This window comes from Passer domesticus, chromosome 1 (assembly GCF_036417665.1).
Source record: "Passer domesticus isolate bPasDom1 chromosome 1, bPasDom1.hap1, whole genome shotgun sequence".
NCBI classification, from domain to species: Eukaryota; Metazoa; Chordata; class Aves; order Passeriformes; family Passeridae; genus Passer; species Passer domesticus.
The window spans coordinates 53,760,943-53,781,120 of record NC_087474.1 but is presented as its reverse complement, the minus strand read 5'-3'; the positions used below and the strand labels follow the sequence as shown (position 1 = coordinate 53,781,120).

The 20,178-nt window shown below is 35.4% G+C and overlaps 1 protein-coding gene across 26 annotated transcripts in view; it reads left to right on the top strand.

Annotated features, from left to right (window-relative positions):
* LRRFIP2 (LRR binding FLII interacting protein 2) overlaps positions 1-17,101 on the top strand; it is a 50,505-nt gene extending 33,404 nt beyond the window's left edge. For 16 of the 26 annotated variants that reach the window (XM_064421056.1, XM_064421068.1, XM_064421065.1 and 13 more), the window contains 10 exons: positions 4,324-4,494; positions 4,780-4,872; positions 6,813-6,905; positions 10,230-10,331; positions 10,571-10,703; positions 11,794-11,843; positions 13,307-13,427; positions 14,416-14,495; positions 15,385-15,489; positions 16,228-17,101. In XM_064421056.1, coding sequence (XP_064277126.1) covers positions 4,324-4,494; positions 4,780-4,872; positions 6,813-6,905; positions 10,230-10,331; positions 10,571-10,703; positions 11,794-11,843; positions 13,307-13,427; positions 14,416-14,495; positions 15,385-15,489; positions 16,228-16,338 — 1,059 coding nt within the window. In that variant the 3' untranslated portion in view covers positions 16,339-17,101. The remainder of the gene's footprint in view (positions 1-4,323; positions 4,495-4,779; positions 4,873-6,812; positions 6,906-10,229; positions 10,332-10,570; positions 10,704-11,793; positions 11,844-13,306; positions 13,428-14,415; positions 14,496-15,384; positions 15,490-16,227) is intronic. The other 10 variants (XM_064421087.1, XM_064421105.1, XM_064421186.1 and 7 more) reach the window with 3 other exon arrangements.
* Positions 17,102-20,178: the final 3,077 nt, after the last annotated feature.

Here is a 20,178-nt window from a genome sequence, read left to right as displayed (position 1 = left end):
CGAGGGACCCTAAATCAAGCAATCCGTGGGCTTTTGTATCCACAGTCCATGCACACAGTGGTGTGGAGTCCTGTCCTCCTGCTGAGCCATTGGCTCCCATTGTATCTCTTGAATGGCTGGTTACCTGGCTGGTGCCACAGGTTCCCATCCAGCTTATTGTGCAAAGGGTCAGCACCCAATCACTGCTCTTACTGGAAGCTCCAGTCATTTCCCCATACTGAGGGTGCAATCTGCAGTTTGTACTGCAGCAGCACACTGAGCTAACTACCTGTACTAGGTGTAGTCTTCCACAGGAGATTTGTCTGTATTTAGACTTGTTTAAACTAGTATGGATGCCTTTCTTTTATACATTTTCACACAATTAACAGTACAGTAAATTTAAAATAATCCTTCTTTTCACTGTTTTGTATTGAAGGGATAGAGAATTCAAAAAATTATGGGGCTTACAAGTCTTTTCCAGGATATTTGTTGTGTTGTCTTTTCTATTGTCTAATTATGAATGGTTTAATGTAAAAGTAAAGAGAACTTTTCATATGTTTTATATCCATCTAGAGACTGAATTAAATGAATGCTTCTTGTATTAGAGTATGTAACAGTGATGTATTTATCAGCTTACTTGAATTTCTTCAATTTAACAATATATTAGATTATATAGTAAGGGGAAAATATGTAATATGAGCTGTTTAGTGTAGCAGAAGTTATTTCCTCTTTGGAGTATAACTTTACTTTTAAAGGAAACTTTAAACCTGATAACAATATTTTCAGGTGAAGTATGTTTTGGTTTAGTTATATTGACATATGAATATTAAAAGGACTTCAAAGAGTAGTAGATTACAGGATTATTAGACATAGATGTATGAGCCATAGATCAAGTGTAATGTGAGACTGCTTCACATTTTCAGAATGGATCTAACTCTCACTCTTTTATGTGTTTGCAAGCATGTTATGATTATTGTTCTGACTTGTTATTTATTGTAATCCATTACAGTTACCAAAGAGCACAGTATGCAATAGTAAAATCTTAATCTGTGCTTGGCTTTCAGAATTGAACTGCATTTATGTTGCTGCTAATACTGAATTATATGTTCCTAGGTTAGTTCACATTCCATAAAGATTCTTTTGGGAACTTTTTTTTTAATTAGGAAGGTACTGCCTTTTTCTCAACTTATACTTGATCAGTTTTGTCTTGTGTGTGTTATAGAAGAGTTACCAGGATACCTGCTTTACACTGCATTTAAATGTTGGGGATTTTGGTTGATTGGTTTTTTCCAGTGTTGGACTAATAGGGATTTGTAATCACACTACCTTCTGAGCTCTCTGGTTGCCCTTATGCTGCTAAAAGCGTGGGTTTTACCTGCCTACAAATATACTGGGTATCAGTATAAACAGCAGGATAAATTCTAATGTTGTTATTTCTGGTTTAGTTAGGTCTTCAAATATTTTGCTGTCTCCGTCTGATTGTTTTGTTGCTTCTTTATGTATTTCTTTGAATCGGCTGGAAAGGAATTCTGTTTCTTTCCTCAAAATTTTTCTTTTATGCTGTTAACAGTGCACTCTCTTGATGTCTGTTAGCTTGAATCATCCTATTCTAGCTGAGCAAGCTAAGTTTTATAGCACTTTGCTGATAAAGTTGTGGGTGGTGTTTCTTCATAGCTTTCAGTTATATGCAGAGCCTTACATGTTTTCATTCCATCCCATTCCCACTGCTTCATCCTTAAAAATTCTACAGCCTCCTTCAACTGTTTCAGAAATTATTTCAAATCAAACTGGAAGACTCCCTGAAGCTGCATGGAATTCTTGAATCATGGGGAACATGTGTAATACTTGAAAAGAAGACAGTTGCAAAGAAGTCTTTGCAATGTTTCAGGTTTTTTTTACCCAATAGAGACTTAGACATAACTTAGCTTCTCTCTCAGAAGCAGTTTTCACTTGGAGTATCCAAATCAATCTTTTGTAACCGCAGATTCATCCTCCCCTGCCATTATTTTTTTAATTAACGACATTCTAATGCAATGTTTTAAGCTCCAGCCTAGTCTTGTCTTTTAAGGTTGGAGTCCTGGAACACATGGCATACAGTAAGAGGCTGAGACAACTGGCTTTGATAAGTCTTGAAGTAGTGGTTGGCAATATTGTTGCTGTTTTAGTGTGTCTGATAGGAGGTTGTGGAGAGGGCAGACTTCTTTGCAAGGGAAAGACAAAACAGACAAAAGTTGAGTTGTAGGAGCAGAAAAATCCAATTTGAACTCAAGAAAAAAGGGTTTTCACAAGGAAAGTCAAACACTGGTGCAGGTCATCCAGCAAGTCTGACCATCTGCAGTCTAGATTTCTGGAGATAATTAAAATGGAGATGAGCTGTGAGGAGCCTGATCTCAGTTGACCCTCTTTAGTTATGAGATTGGACCAGCTGGCATTCAGAGATCTCTGCTAAACTAAATTACCACATGACCCCAGTCACCACATTTACAGAAATAATCAAAGTGATCAAACTGGACTTTTTCTCTAGTCACATTTTTTTTGTTACATGTCATACCTCCGTGTGAAATTACTACAGCATTCATTATAATCCTAATACTTCGGGGTTTTTTACACTAAACTGGATTATTCTTTGAAAGTCTTTAGGTTTTCTAGCTCTATCTAGCATTTTATTTTACCAATCTTTACAAAATTTGTTGTATTTACAGCATCACAAAAAGAATGCTTTCTCCGATTTTAGTCTTAAGAATTACTTGCACACGCTTATGTTTATATATATTTTTTTTCCTTTTTCTTATCCTGAGTCATCTTTGCTGTTTGCTACTACTTCCTAGACTATAATGGTACTTGTCTTATATTTTCACAACTTACACTGTTTTGTCTCTTCTGACCTGTGATTATTTTTTCTGGGGTTTCAAAAAATTATATTTCTCTAGCAGAGATTTCCAGAATTCAGTGAAATAAATATATGTGATTATGATAAAATTATAAAAGATGAAATACATACTCTTAAGGACAGCTTTCCCAAACTGGAGATTTACAATGTGGAATAGTGCGTGGAATAGTGTTTGGGGATAGGGAATTTTTTTTGCTTTCTCATAACGGAATATTGAACTGTGACTTGGTATTTCTAAAGAGAAGACATGACTATAATTCTAAATCAAAAATGATTGCATAATTTTACTGTTTAACAGATAGCAGTCTTAAGTATTTTCCTAGAAAACTTACATTGTTGCCACCTTATTATATTAGTTGTAGGGCTCTATTTTCTGGAAACCCAAGCTTCATGCCCTTCCTGTGCTAGTGCTTCTACTGTTAAAATACAAATATTTAAAAATTGAGATAATGCTACTTATGCCTTCAAGGAACAGATTACATGAAGTACAAAGACATTTGTAGTAGGGCTTAGATCTACTTTTTCCAGGGATTGGCGTAATAGTTCTTTTTCAATTCTAAAATTAGGAGTCTGAAAATAAATTTTTGTTATTTTTAAATCATAGAATGTTAAGGAGTTGGAATGGACCTTAAAGATCTTGTAGTCCCAACCCCTATATAATGCATATTGAAATAAAGGCATGCTTAAAAGTGCCTGGAGTGATAGTTTCCTAAGTATTTAAATGGTTGATATTTGTTACAACTCTGACAAAAAAACCCCAAGTATAATTAAAACAAGATAAAACGGTGAATGGGAGAGATTTGTTTAAGAGGCTATATAGCAAGGCATGTACACCTTCAGGCAGAGAAACAAGTTACATGCTTTTGAAAAAAAATTAGTAAGTAAACCAAAGATAAAATACCTGTTTAAATAGCAAATCCTTTTTACTGGAATCATGTGGCTGTCTTAAAGATTTAAATCTAAGGTCATACAATGCTACTTAAACAGTGAGTATTAAGTTAAAGCTACTCTTGGAATTATTTTTGTCGTCTCTTTTACTGATTTAATTGTCCACATTCTCTCTGTTCGATTTGTTGCCTCATTCTGAACTGTTTTCTCATGCATGCCTTGAGAACACTGATATTCGTACTACATGGTATTCACTAGAATGTGAAGCTGTGATGTTACTACTGTATCCCTGTGAGTTGCTGTAAGTGTGGCAGAGTAGAAAATGCAAGTGGAATGTTATCTTGTATTTTTCATGCTTTTTGTAACTATTCATTGTTGTCTATGACTGAAGGTGAATAATAGACCTAAACTGTTACTTGGTATCTCTGAAGAATATATTTCAGAAACAAAAATGGTTGCATAATTTTAATGTCTAATATCTCATACTTTAACATTATGGTGGTATTTTAATGTTATAACAATGCATCAAAAAGTTAGACTAATGTGAACTTTTCTGCTATCTGTAGGATTCACTAGCTGAAGTTGAAGAGAAGTACAAGAAAGCTATGGTTTCCAATGCCCAACTAGACAACGAGAAAAACAACTTGGTTTACCAAGTGGATACTTTAAAGGATGTTATTGAGGAGAAAGAAGAACAGATAGCAGAGTTCTATAGGGAGAATGAAGAGAAGTCAAAGGTATTTTTTTTCTAATTATAAAGTACAGAAACCTGGACTACTTATTAAGAATAGCTGAAAATACTCAGTGTAGCTTTACTTGTTAGTATTGGGCATAAGTCTTTATGGAATTTTTTCTCTCTACAGTTTATTAAATAAAATCTTCTGTGTAGTAAGTGTCTGGACAACTTATTTAGACCCCTTCAGTGGTCTTTTAACTGCTTGTTAGGTATAATTTCTTAAATCCATGCAGCGATTTCTTACATAACTCAAAATAAATATAAATAATTGATTTATTTAATACAGGAATTGGAAAGACAGAAACACACCTGCAGTGTTCTGCAGCATAAGCTGGATGAACTTAAAGAGGGCCTTCGACAGAGAGATGAATTGATAGAGGTATGCTCATATGAGTGTAGGATAGAACCTGTGCAACTAAATGTGGTGTAAGAGTTGAATGGAAATCATACACAAAACAGGATTAAATACTATCTTGCATTATTAAGAAATAATTTACCTTGGTTTAGTGTGTAGAATTTAAGCTGCTGATCCTCCTGAATTTATGAAGCTGAAATGTCTCTGCAAGGTTTTCAAATGTATTACATCTTGCAAAGCCTTTAATTCTTGTGAGAAATTGTGGTTCTCTCATGAATGTTCCTAGTATCTTTTCTTTGTTGTGAGGGCAGAATTAATATTTGTGTGGCCAAAATAATTTTCCATAGCTAAAAGCATATTACACACATGGTCAACATGTTATTGGGCCACAACTATGTTGCTGGATGTGCAGTGTGTTCTTTCCCCCTCTCACCTGCTTCTTTTTCCCCTTTTCCCTTTTGTTTCTGGAAACAAACCCACCTGCCCTGAAATCCCAAAGTTATTATCAGTCTTCATTTTAAAATAGTCCATAAAGATATATAGATATAGATATATATATAGATAGATAGATATATCTATATAGATAGATAGATATCTATATATATATATATATAGATTATATATATATGAATGTATATTGTCAGCAGTATATGGGTGTCCATTTCCCAGTTATTTTAGTTGGAACTTGTAGTTCAGTTATTACATAATTTTGCCACTGTGTCTTCATTGCAGTAAAAATTGATTATCTTTAAGAGTATAGGCCAAAGTCTCCTACTGTCATTTTCAAAAGCTGTGTAATAGTTCATTGATCCTTTATTTCTTCACTTCACACTTTCTTATGCTCTCTAGGTGGTAGGTACTGTAACTCAAAATGGTTTCTGTAAAGTCCTAGTTCTGTTTTAGAAGTATTATGCTTCATGAACTGGAGTTGATATGACTTAATAGGAGAAGAAAAGGATTAAGATTATCCTAAGTATCAGCATTTTGAGTTAGCATAAATGCTGACAAGCAAAAGCCCTAAAAAGTTCTGTTGTGGGTCTGTTGCTTGCTCTGCTATCTTTGACTTCACTGAGAATTAAAGAACAGCTTTGCATATTTGGGGTTTTGGTGGGGTTTGAGTATATGACCTAAGACTATGCAGTAGATTTTTCTGGAGTCTTTACTTTGGTAGGCTATAGCATGTGTCAAACAGTCACAAATACATTCAGTCCCTTTGAAGGTTTGACCTGTATTTGCCACCTATTGTGTCTTTTTCCTATCTATTAACACTAACAGAAAATCTAGCTGAAGCCACGTAGCTTTTTGCAGAAAGACATTGTCTTCTGTTCCTAGATGTAAAATCAAGTTCACTCTTAAGAAGGAAAAAAATTGTCTCTAGCTCTTAAAATTCTTAAGTCATCTTCATAGCTAAGCATTTAATTATGTTTGCAGGGGAAGCAACAAAATGCTGTGATAGTCAGCTAAAAAAAGTAGGACTACACTTGATACGTATTCATATGGTATCAGAAAGCAGTCAGCAATTGTCTTTTGCTTCCTGGATGTTTGATTCAAACTCCCTTCTTTATACTTTCAGGAAGATTATTTTATTTTGTAAAAAATTAATCAAACCAATTATTTACAGTAATATTCAGTTCCAAAGGGGAAGGTATCTGGAAAGTACAGCAGGGAAATTGTTTTGATCCACAGACTGCAGTGGGAACAGTCACCCAAGAAAAGTAACTCTAGCTGCAGTAAGTTTTCCCAACAACAGTGATTGAATAGAATTAAATACCATTCTCTTGCATGAATTAATGAGAAATATATTACATTAAACTGCACGCTGTTTCTGTAACTTCATGCTCATAAACTCTTTGATTGACTTTTATTACTTAGTTTTCTTTATCTATTTTAATGTTTGGAATTTTTTTTTCCATTTCCTTACTTCTCTTTCCTCTTTTATTCTTCCCTCATCCTATTTACTACAGGCGAATCAACGTATGCAGGAGAATATAGACTTCATAACCAAAGAAGTGTTTGATCTCCAGGAGACAATTAATTGGAAAGATAAAAAAATAGGGGTATGAATGCAATATGGAAGGAAAGCTATTTTTTTAAATTTAGAAGTAGATGGATGCCCTCAACACCCCAAGGAATTCTGTGTATTTCAAAGAAATTAAGGCCACTCCCAGCTTATATGAATCAAATGTTTTGCAGTCTTTCTCTTCTTCAGAAAATGAGACACACTTTACTTGAATAATGATAAGTAGTACTAATTAAATTTGTAACATGAACTGTTACACATACGAATTTACAGTTTTTTTGCAAAATTTTTGATGGCATGCCTAGTGGTAAAAGATATGATCTTGAATTGAGTTCTTTGCGCATTCCTATATTGCACTTCTGATCCTTGTGTAATTGGTTAGCTTGGATGCAACACTGAAGCAAGCTGGTTTTGTGATATGACACATTAAATACTTTGGGTATTGAGAATCGTAATTGAAACAATGGTTGTGGGTGACCTTTTGAGGAGCATCCGTAAGGTTTCTGTGTAGGAAGGAGAGTGGTACAGAAAGAACTGTGCTGATACTATGCAGCTAATGTAGGTCAGGCACAGTTTGTCAGCTTTGCTTCTGGGCAGGTAGAAGTCCCAGAAAGGAGTCATTGGTGATGACTACATGTCTCTGAACTTGTGGCTGTTCTGGGACACAAGTAGATTGCCTGGTGGCAATAGAGAGTTAATTAGAAAGTCTTTAAAAAGGCATTGTCTGCCTCTTGACAGCTCAGGGGTCATTTCTCTCTACCTGAATTTTATACCATATTTCAATATATACAGGTTTCTTTGAAAATTGTTTTATTTGCTGGAGTTCAAGTCACCTCGAAAAGCTGCCTTTTAACTGGTGGTGGCCAGTTCAAAAACTGTTCAACTGCTGTCTTACTTTTTTTCATGTTTCGGTCTTTCTCTTCCATCATAAAAAAATTCAACATTCTAAAGTTTTCTGAACATTCTTCTGAAGGCTTTTTATCTTTAATTTACCCTATCCTTTCCATACTTATTTCTCACATTTGTATAGTGGACTGTCTCAATTTGTGCAATATTTTTGTGCTCTTTCAAATACATTGCCAGAATCAATACGAGTATATCCAATATTCAAACATACCTGCCAGCCAGAATGACAAGAAAGATAGATATATTTTACTTTAGCCAAAATTGCCCTGCCAGTTTGTGTTCTTGTAAACACCATAACTGGTTATTTTTCTAGTTAGTTTTTGGGGTTTTTTTAATTCTCAAAATTGAACTCTCTTTGAGAAGAAAATGTAAAAATGCTGCTGTTTTCTTTCTCATATCTTTAAATATTTACATACTTTTAGCTCACAGTTTTTGAACCTTTCTCCCTCCTACTGCTAATTTTTGCGCTATTGCAGCTTTAGATGTCACCGTGAAACTTCACAGTGTAGTTTTTAACTAAAATTGTAACCAAATTTTACAATGTATATAAGACATTTTAGCTGTTTCAGAAAAAGAAAGGGAGGCAAACAGAACAAAATAGCACAAGTTTGTTTTACACCTGCCTTCATATGTTGTCCTGTTTCTACAGTGCTTGAAATTTGTGGTTATATTTGTTCTTAAATTAGATCAGTTTGAGGACACTGAGTTACAGCATTATGTTATATTCCTGAAATACACAGTTATTCTACTGTTTAGTAGCTCCAAATTTTCATTTAGTAACGGCAACTCTGAGTTTGGTATAAAAGTTATGAAGGCTTTTGGAATATTTAGAAAAAAGGATTCCAAATGTCTCAGGATTCTGGCATATTATCAGATTTTGCTCATATAAGTATGGCAAAATCTGTCTGTAGAACTTTGTTGTCCTGATTTCTGTTTCCTGCCCCAACAGAAGAATTGCAGAGGTAGATTTTGTGCAAAATCCATGTCATATTAAATTAAACCATGAGTGTACAAACACTAGGATTTTTACTGGTTTTGAATAACAATGACTTAGATCTACATAGGTAGAAATACGTAGTTCTATCAGTTTCACTTCCTCCCCCATCAGAATTTTCTGATTTCCAACACTTGTATTATTCGGGGGTAAGGATAGAAAATATGTTTGGGGAAGGTCAACATCATCACAGGTCACTGTCAAGTACACACAATCTGTGTCTGTGATTCTGGGCCACTGTGTCCATTCTCTCAAGTGGTGAGCTTACTTCCCCTTCCATCTCTTCCACTGTTCTTCAAAAATTAAAAAGATGCATGTGTCTTTTAAGTAGAGCACAAAATTATGTCATGATTAAGGTTCTTCATGCTATTTATAAAGTAGAGATCTAGTGTGTGCTAGGAAAGAAAAGGACATCTTACAGATTTTTAAATTAAGACATCAGCTACTGTTTACACATGTTGAATTGCCTTTATTTTATATGTTACATTTACATATGAATAAATCAAGTGTAACAGCACTTGTCAAAATTTTCTGTTGAAACTGAGTAATGCTTTAGAATAGTGCTCTAGTATACAGATTCTAGATAATTATTAAAATTCAGTATATTGAATTTACATGAGGCAAGTACACACCTTCATTTCTTTCATAGTATCACTCCATTCCTACACATTCATGTATAGGATGAGGTTTAGTTGGATTATTTTCTTGGCCAGAATGTGTGTATACTTTGGCACTTGCTGTATGGTGAGGATTATTTTTAATGCATGCAGTATTGTATGCTGCCCAGTCAAGTAGAAGTGTCCAACTAACTACCACATAACTTCTCCAGCTTAGCTAGGCAAACCTATCTACACCCATGTTGCACTTCCAGCTGCTGTACTTTTTTGTGCTAAAATGTGCTAGTGTTTGCTGCTGTTTTTGTTTCTCTCTAAAACTGATTCCCTTGGGTTTAGTAAACAGTGTTGTAACCCTTAAGCAACTAGTAAATAAACTAGTATTCATGAGTGGATACATTCAAGGTCTTCCATGATGTATGATTTCTATTTCTGTACCTTATAAAAGGCAGAGAAATTAGTTCAATAGATGTACTGTTTTAGTATCTTTGCCGTTTACGTTTCAGCAGATTTTATTTCTTGCTGCAGAGTGCCTGTATGAGAAGAATCACTTACTCTTTTGGTACTCAATTTAGTTTATCAAAATCTACAAAAAAATAGAATTCACTGGATTAAAAAAACCTCTCAAAAATCTAAGAAAAAAGTAATAACAAATGCAACACGAAGTTAGATATGCAACTTGTAGAAGGCAGTTAGCAGAGACGTATATCACTACATATTTAAAAAGTGCTTTTAATTTCTTTACTTGTATTGAGCTATTTGTATTTACTTGTAGAAAATCTTTCTGCTGTCTGTCATTTGCTTTTTCTCTGTGCCATTCTTTTTCTTGCTATCTGCCTGAGTCCAGGCCCTAGAAAGACAGAAAGATTACTTTGACTGCATTAAGAATGAGCGAGATGAGCTCAGAGAGGAGTTGGCTGACCTGAAGGAAACAATGAAGAGAGGACAGGTATGTTGGTAGTAGTTACTTTATAGTAACAAATCCAGGAATGGGACATGAAATCAACATCAATAAAAAGGAGGAAGAATTCTTGTGCGCTCTGAAAACCTGACCTTAGGGTAGGACAAATGGTTCATATCATTCTAATTGTTTCAATGAATTTGAAAAGCTCTTTAAAAACTTATCTGTTGATTTGTATTTTAGCACTTCTGTAGTGTGACTAGTTTATTTTTTTTTTGTATTTTTAGAAACATGGATTAGTTATAATTCCAGATGGTACACCAAATGGTGATCTAAACCATGAATCAGTGGTTGGTACAATAACAGTTGTATCACAAGAAGCTGCTCAGGTCTTGGAATCTGCAGGAGAAGGACCACTAGGTAAAAGTATCCTAGCACACTTTATAGAGTTTTTGAGGGCTTTGTTTCCTCTCATTCACAGTGGGTGTGACTTACATTTGCATATGCAAGCACCTGTGATGCTTCTGGAATATATGCTTACACAACTTTCAGGACTGATTTTAATTTTTGTTTGTTCTGAGTAAAAAGTCAGATGTCTTTTGAGTAAGAAAAAATAATATGTGCTTAGATGTTTGAAACTGATTAGTTCTCTTGGTCCAATTCCTGTTTTAATACTGATGGAATACATCTTGCTTAAAATGTCATTTTTTGGATTAGTATGTTTTCAATTGTGTTTCATGAAAATAATTCTTTAGAAGTATACGTAATCAATGAAAGAACATCAAGTGCAGTCTTCCATCACATTCATTAGAAAAAGAAGTCTTAAAAAAATGAAGTCATTCAAAAAATGATAGGGACAACAGACACACTAATTGAGAGTTTTGGGATTAAGTTATTTTAACTTGCTTTTATCTTTAGGTTGAGCAAGGTGTTGTATGCATGGTCAACCCACTGTAAAACTCTGTTAACACGTAGAAAAAAATCTCTATATAATTGAATTTTACTTGTACAATGATACATAAATTGAATCTCTATATAATTGAATTATACTACATATTTTTGTATTGACATAAATTACACTTGATACATACTTCTGCTGTGGCTCACTCACAGGGGAATACAAATGTTACTATGCTTCATTTCTGTCAGTTACAATTTCTAAGGGAGCTGCTCTAGTCTTAGCACAGTGTTTGCATGACTGTAGTAATGGCTTGTGGTCATTACTGATCTTTTGACTAAGTAGAAATATTTGCTAAACTCTTTTGCTGTTTGATAAACTCTGAGGTCTTGCTTTTAGAATTGTTATACTAATAAACAGTGTGAATAAAGTATTTTCCCTTTTTTCTGCTATTAACTGGAGGTTGTTGTGTTATTAGTGAGATATCAAAGTTTTGTGGTCCTAGTTGTTGTTAGCTTTGATGAGCATTTCATTTGGAATGGAACAAAAAGTTATGAAAAACATTCTTAGTTACAGATTTCTCTGATTTTTAATTGGGTTCTTTGGTTTTAGATATCAGGCTACGAAAACTGGCTGGAGAAAAGGAGGAATTACTGTCCCAGGTAAAATAAGTTACTCATTTCAGAAGTACAACTTTGTGTATCATTTTGAAGACTATTTATATATATGCAATAAACAAATGTTAAGCACAAAAGTACTTAATCAGATACGTAAGCACTAAAGCAAAATTAAATACTCAAGTTTTTACCTCAGTGACTATCTGGAATTAGCAGTTCCTCTTGCTATTGTCCTTATCCATGGGACTTTGATCGCGGTTGGTAAAGAAACTTCATTTCAGTAGCTGGTTAACTGAAATTTAACTTGTTCCTGACTTTACTATTAGTGCATATCCTTAAAGCTCTTTCTTTTATTTTCTTTTCTTTTATCTGTGCAATTGTCTTATGCATAAATATTAAAGTCAGTACAACTACACTCTCATAAGCTCAAGTTGCATTTTCTTCAAAATTGCTGAGTGATACTATTTCATTGATCATTTTGGTAACTCAGAGAAAATTAATATTAAAAATAATAGTGTTTAAATACACCTTTGTTTTGAGAAGAAAGGACTTAAGCAAACATATAGCCATTGAGCAATTGTTAAGAATACTACAGTTTTTGTTCTTTTAGTTGAAGACATTGCAAATGTAAAGCATTGTTGTCAACATTTGGGTTTGCTGTGAATGAACCTCAATTATAATATAGATTTTTTTTGGACTGCCAATAAATTATAGTATTGAATATATAAAAATATGTAAGCACACATTTATCACTATATAATTTAAAAATCACTGATCATATATTTGATTTGTATCATGAATGGGCGTTTTGCAAGTTAACTCACATGCTGCTAATCCGCAGAACAATATTTTTATAAGAGTGTCCAAAAAGTAGCCCCTACTTCTTTCATAATGTCCATACACAGGGCACAGAGCTGAGAAATCTATGTTCCCTGATTATTGGAAAAACTGAGAGACAGCTGCTGTAGCATGAAATGGAGCTATTAAAGACTACTGTGCACTACAGGCTTGCCTAGGACTATTGTTCCCAGGTGGAGTATGAGAAAGGACACCCTAAAAAAGCCATGGATTATTGTCTGTAAATTCACTAGGATAGTGTTCAATATCTTTGTGTGTGTTTGGAGTGGAAAACATACACAGTAGAAGAAATCCATAAACAGACTTTAATGCCATCTCCTCTTTTGAAAAGTGAGCTGTGTTAGTTACAAGGTGCTCCTGCAGTGTACAGATATCCCTGCAGTACTGACCAAACTGGTGGGCTTGGGTTGTGCATTGACATGCAGAGGGCACTTGCCCAGTGATGGGAATGGGGGTCTACAGCCACAAACTTCAGGGACTGACTCCCCTGCATCACTTTGCAATTCTTGTTTACAGAACCTTCTCAGCCAGTGGCATCTCAGTAGATGACATGCCTTTTTACCATTGCCTTTTTACCACTTAACATTTAGATACACAGCTACTGAACTTCTGGGAGTCTTTTTTTAATAATGAAACACTTCCTTTTTCAGGTTAGAAAACTGAAGATGCAGTTAGAAGAAGAACGACAGAAATACTCTAAAAGTGATAGCATGAATCCAGATACAATAGACTTGGAGAATGGCTCTGACTTGCAGCTAATTGAAATGCAAAGTAGGTATATGGTTACTGTTCAAAGTTATTCTTGCAGAGAGGACTTCCAACTACTCTTGTTGTGCACTATTGGTATTGTGAGTGACTGTATTGTTGAGCAGATAGGTTTTTGCTGGTATATGTCCTTGCATGGAATTCTCACTGCAGAGTACCTTAAAAATCTGCTTCTTTTAGTGTTGAAGAACAACATTCTGGTTATTTTTCAGTTATTTTTCAGTTGATAACCTTGCCTAGAGTGGGTGCCACTACTTGGATACAATTTTTAGACAATAGAATCTCAGATAAGATTTTTTAAAATACATATTCTGTGGGATGATTTTGTTCAATCAATCTTTGATATAGAAACCTAATCTAGAAGACTTCTGTTCCAAAGCAAAACATGAAAATTTATTTAACTTAATATTTAGTGTTGCTTCATAGAAGCATAAGATGCTTTTCATTTCAAGCAAGCTATTCAGCTGAAAACTTGTTTGACAGACTGTCATTTAGTATGCTTGTGTTAATGAATATGAACAAAGCACTGGCAATGTGATAGCTCAAATGTAACACCAAAATAATTTGCAAATCTCCTTAGAGTTTGTCAGTGAGGTTCAAGCCTTGTGCTCCTTATTCAAGTATTATTACAGATGTTAAGTTGAATGCTGCTCAATGCTTATTGTGGTCTGGCATTTTGCAGTGTGTGTTGATTATTATGTTGATCTCTGAGGAATTAATTTGCTGATCTAAACATGTATTTTAAAAGGTGTGTATCTCATTGGTGCGCCTGAGATTTAATGCACACTTAATAGAGACTGTAGCTGTGTTCTCTAAATAAAAGAAAATTATTTCCTTTCCATACTCTTGTAGATTGCTGCAAGAACATTTACCTCTTTGTGATCCTGGGTATGGACTTCTCAATAAAATGGTCTTTTTGATTAATTTTAATTAAAAGGGGAACTGCTACTTTAGAGAGTTGCTTTGACTAATATTCATGTCAATTTTCATCTAGGAGATGCCAACAGACAAATAAGTGAATACAAATTTAAGCTTTCAAAAGCTGAACAAGATATAACTACTTTGGAACAAAATGTAAGTGTCTTTTTTCATGTTTGTTATTACACTGCACACTTTTGCAATACTTTTTTTTCAACAAAAACTATGAAAGCATATTTCATAATTTAATTTACTGTTTGGTATTTAGTTTACATAGAATGACACCAATTTTTATTCATATTTCCTACAATTAAATACCTGTGCACAGCCTAACCATAAGAGAAAATCTTACAGTACTGAGCTATAAAACCATGTTATTGACTTAAAAAGTGTGATTGTTTTTGTAGGTGTATAACTGTAGAGAGTAAACTTTGTACCTTCCACAGTACAACTTTCTTATGAGTCATTAAGTTACAGGAATTGGTTTTCTTGAACTAGTAGCTTCAATTCTTTATAATCTGCCATACTTTTGTATTTTAGGAACTTAATTACAGCTTATTGCCTAAAAAATTAAATGAAAGATTGTAATTTAAATCACAGATGCGTATCTTTTCTCTTTTGCACAGATTCAGTCTAGTAGCCTATCATGTGGATTTAGGGGTAGCAGGGAGCTGTACATAGAACAATCCAGCCAGTGGGTTTTTAACATCTGCAGGTTGCAATCAGGATTTGTCTCAAGTCCTCTCCTTACTGCTGAACTCTGTGCTTGGGCTCAAGACCTCTTTCATCATGTCCTGATAACAGTTCACAGTCTGCTTTCTACTTTGCATCTTTTCATACAGTTTCTGCTTTTCAACTTTCCACTTTCATTTTTAATCCCATGTGTTTCCCAAGTCTTGAGATTTTGTATTCCAGTTCTTCTCTCTCTGCTTAATTATTTAACCTTCTGTCTTCTCAGCTGTGTCCTTGGAAGAGCAGCTGGTGGCAGGTGAACTCCAGGTGGAACACCTGAGTTATGTTCCTTTTGTCTTGTTTGGGTTTACAGATTGGACGCCTTGAGGGACAGGTTGCAAGGTATAAAAATGCAGCAGAAAATGCAGAAAAAGTAGAAGATGAACTCAAAGCTGAAAAAAGGAAGCTTCAGCGAGAGGTAACTGACTTGGTTTCCTTTCCAGCTGTATGTTCCTTTCTGTGTTAAGCTGCTGTCTTTTACCTCCAAGCTCTGATTTTTTGTAATCTTCGAATACATTTTTTAGTTGTTTTTTAATATGACCTTCAAGTCTCAATATGACATTCAGAAGATATCTGGCATGTTAAAGTAATGCTAACTATGATTCAATGCTGTACTTCCTTGAAAGGAAGCATCTAAGTGGGTTTTTTTTTCTAAATATGATAACTTGTAATATTTTAAAGTAGTCCTACAAAATACTGCTAGAGAGATGAACGGTCCCTATGTCAAGTGACAGCCTGGGAATTTTCCAGCTTGGATCCCACAGGATTCTGGGAAGAAGCTGCGTTTAACTGAGCTGTTGATCATTCTTGCTTAAGCGATGCTGCATCACTAGCATGATGCATGCTACCTGTGATGGGAATGCGTATCTGTATGCAAGTAATAATGGTGGAGAGTAGTTTACCTTGTTCTAGGTAAATTGCTTTAATGTAATGGGAGGTTGCAGGCACCTAATTCTTTTAGAATGAATACACTTCATGTTTCAGTTGCTTCACAATTATTTTTAACAGTTTAATTCTGTTTCATCTGCCTGCAATAATGGAAGTTATATCTTCTGTGGCACTCTTATGAAACATAATACTTTTATTCCTCTTATCAAGCTTGAGAACAGCACAAAGTCCAAATAAACTAAAGTGATAACTTTTTTTCATTTTATAGTTAAGAACAGCACTGGATAAGATAGAAGAAATGGAGATGACCAATAGCCATTTAATGAAAAGGCTGGAGAAGATGAAGGCAAATAGGACTGCGCTTTTATCTCAACAGTGAAATGGAAATTGAAAATATAATGCACTGCTCCTTGAATAACTAGTCCCTAGCTTGTTTATAAATACAGACTTTCAGTGGCACAAACTTATTTGAACACTGAGCTGTTCACTGGTGGTTTAGTTTCATAATTAAATGACATACTTTTTGTAATTTATGAGAGAATGAAATGTAGTTTGAATTCTCATGTGAATGACAGCAGTTTTTCAGTAGTGTTTGATTCTAGAGTCAAAGACAGTGCACAATGCTGTATATTTTTACAACTGTGGAATCAAGTTTACTCACGATCTCTTTTGGCTGCTTTAATGAGGCTTGATGGCTTGATGCTCAGAGACAGCTGCATGAATTCAAGACATTGTTAAGAAACTAACATATACTTGCCTAAGACATCACACAGCACAAGTGCCTTTTATCTGGTGCAATTTAGTCTTCATTGTTGAAATAACCTTTGGAACCAGAAAGCATTTTATTTTAAGATACATTTTGAAAATACATTTTTTAAAATATTTAAATTTATAAGAAAAAAATAGGGACTGTATATAAAGATCGGCTTCTTTTGCATGGGCACATCTGACTTCTATGTAATTTTGGCAAATACTAGCCCCTGATACTCTTAGCATTAAGAGCAGAAATTTAAAAACTGCAGTTGTACACCATCAAATTGTGTCATCTGCTTAAGTGCGAATGGAAATTTTATGGGGAGGGGAAGAAGGGGGTGAGAAATGTGGCTAAGGAGTTTATTAAATGGACACTTTACTGACTAAAACTGGATGTTTTGTGTTTTCTTTTGAATACAGAGATGCTAACAGGACAGAGCAAAATCTGTAGAATAGTAAGATCTGATCTTCATATTCTTAACAAGTATCTTTCTGCCTTTGAAAGAGTTTGAATTTTTTTTTTCTTAAACTAGTTACTAGTTACTACTGTTTGACTGTACTGCCATGGAGCAGAGGAGCTGCACAAGGAAGAAGGTATTTTCTGGAATGGCGTGGTTTTTTGTCTGTGGCATACTCCCTGTAGACAGTGAATACTGTTAAGAACTTTGACTCTTTGAGCTGGCATATCACAAGTAGGACATCAGTAGCACTTGCAGTGGGAATTCTGAAGTGTTTGAAGTGGCACTGCCCCCGTGTTGAACTTTTCCTGAGGCCAGAAGAAACCTTGGTCTGAGAAGAATCATTCTTTTGGACTTGTAGCAGGTATTTTCTGCTTTGAAGTTGCTACTCTTCTGGGAGTATTTCTCAAAGCAAGACAGGTTTCAGGATCTTTGCAATCACCAGAGCGGTTTTCAAAGAACAGCCATCTTGACAATTCAAAACAAAAGCTTTTTGTCTCTGGATGTCTCTTGGACTTGGCAGATAAAATTCCTTCCCTGTTGGGATACCTTGTAAATAGCAGATCTACTTAAATAGGAGATACACTTTGGTGATCACATAGATCATTGTCTGTGCTGTTAACTTTTGCTTTTTGTTGTGTACTTATTCAGTAGAAACTCTTAACTCTTGATTAGTTCTTAATCATAGATATTTTGAAGATAAATGGATACTATGAAGATTTTCAGTATGTACAAAACTCTGCTAAAATCTTATTTGGTTCATTCACTTCCTCTAAACCACGCCATTGAAGCTGGACATTTTATGGCACAGGGAAAACTGCAGCTTCAATATGAAACTGTGAGAGTCAGATAAAAACTTTTTCTGGGGTAGAGATAAAGGATCCGTACATCCTTTCTTAAAATCAAGATTTCTAGAAGTTTTTTAAAGAAAAGTTATTAACAGTTCTGTTAGCATGGGCATATTAATTGAAGAGATTCCCAAGTTCTTGCTACCAGTAAATGAAAACAAATTCAACAAAATATCCAGAACAAGATTCCCAATGGGAGGTACCTTGAAAAGCAATAAGAAGGGAGAAGAAAAAAAAAAGGCATTATTATTTTGTCTTGATACAGTATAGGCATGAAAAAAAAATTGTAAATAATTGAGTGACAATTGGATAGCAATATGGAAAGCTTTTAAAAATTTATTTTTACCAAAGCACAATTTATTTCATCAGAACTGGAGAACAGTGTACCTGTGATGAGCAAATGAATAGAATATGATGGTACCAGTATTGCTAGAGACCACACATTGCTTGTTTGCCAAATAAAATACAAGCATTAGGTGTAATTTGAAAAGCTTATGGAAGAAGTTACTATATTTGGTCAGTTCACCTGCAGTTTGGTTGAGGAAAAAAGGGTAGGTTGTGTTTAATTGTATTACTCAGGTAATTTTATTGGTGGTTGCAAGGTGACAGGGACAATTTTTAGTGGCTCTTGGATGTAGGGTTATACCAAATTACTGGACACAAAAAGGCATCAGGTTAGTACAAGGTAGGCATAAAAGATAACTAACATTGCATAATACCATTTTTTGTTTTATTGAGGGCATGTCTTTTTAACACCCAGCATGGTTTGTCGTTCCCTCAAGTTTATGTGGTTTTGTTTGGTCTGTGGAGGGCTCTTAGGGCTGGGTGAAAGATTTGGTGAGTGTGTTATTAGGGGACAGACAGCAGCACCAAAAAGGTAAGGTATGTGCTTGAGTGGCAGTTAGAGGCACTGAAGTAGCCCCTCCAGTTTGAAACAACAGGAGCTGTTGTTTCCTTTTTTGATGCTTAAAAATTTAAAAAATAGTTTTTGGTTGCTTAACCCCCATCCAATTCCAATAAACGCACAATTTTTTTGTGTGTAAAGGACACAAAAAATTATCCTAGAGGAAGGAGATAAAAAGCTTGGAAAAGGATAAAAGAAGTACTCTTCTTACAAAAAAAATATTTTTGACAGCAAATAAACATCACCACCAAACTGATAGGCTCAGTGATGCTGTTTTGCTGTGGTGAGGTACTGGCTCTTTGGGAAGAGAAACCAGAAAAAGGTCAGTTGGAGCAGGCTCCTGTCCACCCTTCCCCATTTGTAGTGCCCAGCCATGTTAGTGGCCGTGCTCAGAATGGCACCCAAACCTACCAATCAGTTCTTCATTCTAAAAGAGAGCAGGATGGCAGGACTAGTGGCACCTCCTCCAGTTAACCAGGAGCTCAACCTCCTCACACCTGCAAATGTGAGGGGAAGCATGTGTGCCCATTGCTGTCTTCTGCTACCCACTATGCTACCCATGCAGTGAGGCCAGGTACCCACCTTAAGAGACCTGCTGCTGGAAGAGAAGCTGATCCCAAATGATGTCCTCCTCATCCGTCTTGAAGGAGGTGTACCTGCTAGGGTGGCACTGGCAGTGAATGCATTCTGCAGACAGTCACGACACTTCCTGATGCAGTCCAGGCACCAGCTAGAATCTTCCTTCAGAAAACAAATAACAAATGCATGAAAGTAAATTTAAACCAAAAACCTGGAACACTTACAAGGTAAAATGGTCAGTTGGTCAGTTCACCTGCAGTTTGGTTGAGGAAAAAAGGGTAGGTTGTGTTTAATTGTATTACTCAGGTAATTTTATTGGTGGTTGCAAGGTGACAGGGACAATTTTTAGTGGCTCTTGGATGTAGGGTTATACTGATATCACTGTATCACAGGCCTGAGGAGGACTGAAGCATTATCTTCAAGGACTAAACCTCCCCACAGGTGGGGAAAAAACTTTGCCTTTCCCAGCCCCTCTGCAAGGGCCTGCAAAGCAAACTTGCTGGTGCATGGATTCAGAACTCCTGCCTCTGCTACCCCTGGGGGTAAATGTTTTAATCAGGCTTCTCCCAGCCCATGCCAGGGTCAGTGGTGAAAGCTGTTAGCAAGGCTAGGAACTAGCTCCCCTTTCACAATACTCATGCCCTCCCCTGAAAAAAAATACCCTAGCAACTGGCTGA